Source organism: Onychomys torridus, chromosome 23 (genome assembly GCF_903995425.1).
Source record: "Onychomys torridus chromosome 23, mOncTor1.1, whole genome shotgun sequence".
Classification (NCBI taxonomy): domain Eukaryota; kingdom Metazoa; phylum Chordata; class Mammalia; order Rodentia; family Cricetidae; genus Onychomys; species Onychomys torridus.
In genome coordinates this window covers 2,719,631-2,725,630 of record NC_050465.1, presented here as the reverse complement: position 1 = coordinate 2,725,630, position 6,000 = coordinate 2,719,631, and the positions used below count along the sequence as shown (strand labels likewise).

The 6,000-nt window shown below is 53.6% G+C and overlaps 1 protein-coding gene across 1 annotated transcript; it reads right to left on the bottom strand.

The window, feature by feature from the left end:
* Nucleotides 1–705: 705 nt before the first annotated feature.
* On the bottom strand, nt 706–3,719 carry LOC118573277 (intestinal-type alkaline phosphatase). The gene is made up of 12 exons (XM_036173545.1): nt 3,647–3,719; nt 3,446–3,562; nt 3,217–3,332; nt 2,857–3,031; nt 2,607–2,779; nt 2,286–2,420; nt 2,133–2,205; nt 1,874–2,008; nt 1,603–1,794; nt 1,271–1,384; nt 979–1,187; nt 706–897 (listed from the first exon to the last, which is right to left on the bottom strand). Exons 1-12 carry the CDS (start codon nt 3,717–3,719, stop codon nt 706–708), a joined length of 1,704 nt encoding a protein of 567 aa, XP_036029438.1.
* Nucleotides 3,720–6,000: the final 2,281 nt, after the last annotated feature.

Genomic DNA, 6,000 nt, shown 5'->3' with positions numbered 1-6,000 from the left:
GGTAGGGTGCAGATCCTTGGATTTCCTGGCTGGGTAATAGACATGGGAGGGCTGAGTGGCTCCAGAATCTTCTCTCTGTGGATTGGTATGGTTGGGCTCATGGAGGGTTCTGAGTGTGGAGTTGGCTGTGAGGGTGGGAAAGGATTACACCAAAGGCGGGCTGGGGATCCTAGGGCAACAGCCTTCTTGGTGGGCAGAATGGGTTTGGGAATGGTGGAAACCAGCCTCTTCCTGTTTCTTGTGCCCTAGTCCTGGGTACCTCAGAGCTTGGTGGGAGCACCAATGGATGGGTGCATGTCTGGTCCTCCACAAATTACTGTTGGAAGCCTCTTCTTTGCTAGCAGCTGGTGGCTGAGGTCAGAAAGGAGAGTCCAGACTGCCCTAAGAGAATCAGGACCACGTTGTCATGGTACCTCCGGAAGGAGGAGCTCTGTGAGGTCTGAGGCTGGCTGCCAGTACAGAGGTGACTGCTCTCTTGTGAATGCCTGGGTAGGTACCCTGGAAGCGGCCACTCTGGACCGGGATAGGGGTTAAGGCCACTAGCAGAGAGGGTCCTAGAGTAGGGCCCATAGCTAGAATGCAGGGAGCACTGGGTAAGGATGCAGCCGTGGGAGGGGACCATGAAAAGTTAGTGGGAGGGCAGGGTAAGGGAAGCACCAGGTGAGGGCCTGGGATCTGATGGGTGGAGCCTGGAGGAACTGGAGTTTAAGACTCTGCAGCAGGCCCCAGAAGCAGCAGCAGCAGCAGCAGCAGCGGTCCAACTAGCAGCGTCAGGGCCAGCGGGGTGGTAGCTGGGCCTAGGCTACCGGCGCTGTCCCGGACAGGGATGGTGGTCTGGCGGGTGGTGGTGGTGCTCTGGCCCCTGGTGGTGGTGCTCTGGCCCCTGGTGGTGGTGCTCTGGCCCCTGGTGGTGGTGCTCTGGCCCCTGGTGGTGGTGCTCTGGCCCCTGGTGGTGGTGCTCTGGCCCGGGGTGGTTGCGCCGCTCTGGCCGGAAGGGGGCGCCAGGCCGCAGTCGGTGTAGGGCTCCAGGCAGCCTGCAAAGGCCATGACGTGCGCGATGTAGTTTTGCTCCTGTACTCCGTGCACCAGGTGTGCCTGCGGGCCACGCGCGAATATCGCCACGTCCTCCCCGCCGTGGGTCTCCGACTTCACCGGCACAGCCGCCTGCTGCCGGTACGAGGCGTTATCTGGAGGGACAAGATGTTTAGCGGCAGGATCTCTGACGGAGCCCCCCTGCCCAACCCTCAGGAAGCCACACCAGGGCACTCACGGCTTTCGGCAGTGGTGACGTTGGGTCTTTCGCCTGTCCCGACGTAGCCCGGGCCGTTGCCATACAGGATGGAGGTGTAGGACTTGCCATCCAGAGCTTTGAGCGGGGCCAGCCCTGCACAGAGGAAGAGAAACACCTTGTCCTCCCAAGGACGGAAGTTTAGACATTCCTCCACCCTTTGTCTGGCTTGTAGTTCAGTCGTTGCTAGATTCCCACAAGGCAGGTGCCTTTTTCTGCTCATTTAACAGATAGGGAAACTGAGGCTCAGGGAAAGTCCTGTACATAATTGATGCAAAAAAAAAAAAAAAAAGCCTCCACTGTCCCCGGCCTACCGAAGATGGAGGTCCCCCGAAGTGTGTAGCCACCAAAGGAGAAGACGTGGGAGTGGTCAGCGGTGACTATGGTCAGCGTGTCCTGCTCACTGGTGAGCTGGCTGGCCTTCTCTATGGCTGTGTCGAACATGACGGCCTCAGTCAGCGCCAGATAAGCTGTGCCCAGATGGTGACCACGGTCGATTCGGCCCCCTGCAGGAAGCCAATGAGCTTGAGCTTGCGCCTGTCCTTGTCCATTGTCCCCTCTTTTCATGGGGTCCTGGAGACTCACCCTCCACAAAGAGGTAGAAGCCTTTGGGGTTCCTGCTCAGCACCCTCAGGGCTGCCTCTGTCATGTCCTTCAGAGACGGATCCATCAAGGGGTCTCGTTGTGTCTCGAATTTTGTGTCTACAGGTTCAAAGAGGCCTAAGGGATGAAAATGATAAATGACTCACCACCAAAACGTGACCACCAAGCTTGGTGGTGGGGTCATGGTACACATCAACACAATGTTAAAAGGGTACCCACACAGGAAGTGTGGAGCCATTACCCATGAGGTATGTCACTGATGGATCCAGGGACTTCTGAATGAGTTCCTCACGGTTCCAAACATACTGGGATCCCTAGAGGGATGTGAACAATTGGTAAGGCCCGCAGCACTTCCCTGGCCCCTGCGGTGCCATATTGTTGAACAACCCATCACCTGACGCTTTGACAACCATTCCTCTACCAGGTTCCGGCCGTCCAGCCTGGTGCCAGTCTGGTTAACATCATTTGGATACTCAGGGTCCGGGGTTCCTGCTGGAAACATGTATTTTCGGCCCCCACCAAGGATCACCTATGGTCAGAGAGAATCAAGGAAAGCAGACTTAGGGCCTCTGCCTCCTGTCCAACCAGTCCCCAGCTCCCCATCAGGTCTAGGGGAACTACTGAGCCCTCAGAAACCCTGGAGGATCCAAGGGAGCTCAGTCTGCACATTGTCTGGGACCATCCCCTCCCCGAACCTCTTCCCTTTATTCCTCACATTAATGTCCATGTTGGAGACCAGTTGTGTAGCAATGTCCTTGCAGCCCTCCTGGAGAGCCGAGGCAGGCATGTCAGCATCCCCATACCAGTTCCGGTTCACAGTGTGAACATAGGTGCCTGCTGGAGAGGCGTGCTGCACCCTGGTCGTCGTGACCACTCCCACAGATTTTCCTGAAGACGGCAAAGGTCAGGGTGAGACACCCAGCACCCTAGGCCTGCCCCTAGCCTTGAGCCTGGCTCCAACCCACCTGCTTGTTTGGCACGATACATCACTGAGATGACCTCATTGCCAAATGTGGTGTTGCACTGGTCAAACCGTGCCGCTGCGCTCACACCGATGGTCTTGTAATTGGTCTTGACCCCACACAGGTAGGCTGTGGCTGTACTTGCACTGTCTGGGACCTGTCTGTCCACACTGTATGTCTGGGGACAGAGACACTCTCAGCTGGGCTCAAAGCAGACATTTATTTCTTCACCCAAGCCTGGAACCTGCTCATTAGGCCAGACCCTTAACTGGGCTCTCAATTTCCAGGGTCCTGTCTGTCACCCTTTCCCTGGGTCCTTGTCAGTCCCTTCCCCATACCCCAGATATGTGACCCAGTACTCACCTTGGACAGAGCCATGTATGGGAAGTGGTCCATGGCTAGGGGTGTCTCAGGTCCTAGATGACCTTCCAACTGTCCCTTTAGGATCCTGGTGGCTGTCACTGTGGGTACCCCCAGTCCTGAAGGAGCATATCCTGGTCAGGACTGAACCCCCAGGCCTGCCTGGACCCACTGCTGACCTTAAGTTCCTGTAGTTCAAGGGCCCCAAGGTGGCCAGGCCTTAAACGCTCACCATCACCCAAGAAGATGATGAGGTTCTTAGCTGATGTCTGAATGGGCTGCAGCTTCTTGGCAACATCCAGGGCCTCGGCTGCCTTTTGGTTCCAGAAGGCTGGCTTCTCCTCCTCCACTGGCCAAGGGGGAGAGCAGAGGAAGGGTCAGACTGAAGGCCCAGGTGTGTGAATGGAGCATGCATCTGAAGGAGCCTCATTACCTGGGATGACGCTAAGTGACTGCTGTAGCCTGAGGCCCAGCAGCAGCAGCAGCAGCAGCCAGGGTCCCTGCATGTCTGGGGCTGGTGGTGGGACTGCAGAGAAGAGCTGGGACACCAGGGTACCATCTAAGGCACCGTCTGCCTGGACTTAAATAGAGGAAGACTTTGTTCCCAGACAATCTCACATTCCTCCCCTGGCTCCAGGTGGCCACGCTGGCTCCGCCTCTGCCCTGTGAATTGAACCAAACCCCTGCCTACTGGAGGAAATGGCAGAGTGTGTCTGGCCTAGCCTGGGCCAGCGCCCGTGTGTTCTCCCCAGGTAGGGTGGGGGACCGTGCAGCTGCCCTCTGGGCAAGGAGCCTGTGCCCCATGCTGCCAGGGTGCTCATCCACCTCTTGCCCATGCTGTCCGGTACAGACACATCACTCTGCTCCTGAATCAGGGGGACTAGCTTTGTTCTAGGTGCTGAAGGTAGGTTGGTCTGGAAGGACACAGCTTGGACGAGGGACTTTTATTTGGCCTCCTGATGCCAGCTGACACTGACAAAGAAAACAAGCCCACGGAATGCCCTGCGTACCCTGCTGTCCACTTGGCCTCTTGTTAGGCTTGACCTGGGCAAGTCCTTGGCATTTTTCTCCTTGTTGACAGAGAAAGGAGTGCCACCCACAGTGGCCACAGACAGGAGCAACTGTGCGCTATGGCTTGGCATGGCTGGAGCCTGTGCCCCGACAGGTGCATATGTTGCATGCTTGGTCCCTAGTGTGGTGACAATGCCCGGAGGTGATGGAGCATCTAAGGGGTGGAAGGGAGAGGTGACTAGGCCATTCGAGGCTATGTTCATGGGAAGGGTTGTATTTCTCATGAGCTCCTATATAGTTCCTATTAGAGGTGGTTATAATAAAAGGCTAAGGGTTGGGGATTTAACTCAGTGGTAGAGTGCTTGCCTAGCAAGTGCAAGGCCCTGGGTTTGATTCTTAGCTCCAATCAAATTAAATAAAATCAATCAATCAATAAATAAATAAATAAATAAATAAATAAATGGCTAAGACTGGCCTCTCCTTCATTTCTGGCTCCTTTGGGATCTTTCTCTCTGTCCCCTGTGACCACATCATGATGCTATTCACCATGTGATGTAGTGAAGGGACCCTTATGAGATTTGAGCACACACGACAGCCAGGGCATTGGACTTTCCAGCCTACTTAAAGAAACCCACTTCTTTTATTCACTCCCCACTGTCAGATGCTTTGCTACTGCAATGGAAAATGGAACTTCGCACCAAGTGTCTTTGGATGGATGGATGGATGGATGGATGGATGGATGGATGGATGGATGGATGGATAAACAAACATGAAGTGGTCCACATAAGTAATCAGATACCATTGGCCTGAAAAGAAAAGGCAATCTGCCATATGTAATTACAGAACTCAGGAGTTGGAAGCAGGAGGATCTGGGTTCAAGGAAGCTATGGCTACACGTGAGTTAAAAGCCAACATGATGAGCACTTTTAATCCCAGCACTTGGGAGGCAGAGGCAGCAAGATCTCTGTGAGTTTGAGACCAGCCTGGTCTACATATTGAGTTTCAGGTCAGCCAGGGCTATATAATGAGACTTTGTCTGAAAAATTATAAATAAATAAATATAAAAAATAAAGATTTAAAAAGTCAACATGAGATGAAAGAGAAAATGGGGTTGGGGCTACAGCTCAGTAGCAGAGTGCTTGCCTAACCCACATAAGGCCCTGGATTCAAGCCCCAGTACCTAAGGCAAAACCACCTCCGACTCCCACTCCCACCACCACCATCACCACCATCACCACCACCATCAGACCAAACTCAAACAAACCAAAATCAGAACCAAGGGAATCCTGGCTCATACTGCAGTATGGATGAGCCTCAAGGAAACCGTGCTAAGTGAAATCAGCCCATCACAAAGGTACAACACTGCCTCATCCTTCTTGGGTACCACCAAGAGACGAAAATTTTTTCTACATACAGAAAAATGATGAGGTGCTGGAGAGATGGCTCAGAACACAAGCACATTCTGTTCCTGTACAAGATCCAAGTTCAGTTCTCAGACCACATCAAAATGTTCATAGCCACCTGTAACTCTAGCTCCAAGGGATCTTATGGCTTCCTTGAACGTCTGCATTGCCCACATACACATACAAATTCTCACACGTACTTACATGTAATTTAAAAGAAAATAAGGGGACATGAAAATGACCAGTTGCTTAAAAGTACTTGTTGCAGGCTGGAGAGATGGCTCAGAGGTTAAGAACACTGCTTGCTCTTCCAAAGGTCCTGGGTTCAATTTCCAGCAACCACATGGTGGCTCACAACCATCTGTAATGAGAT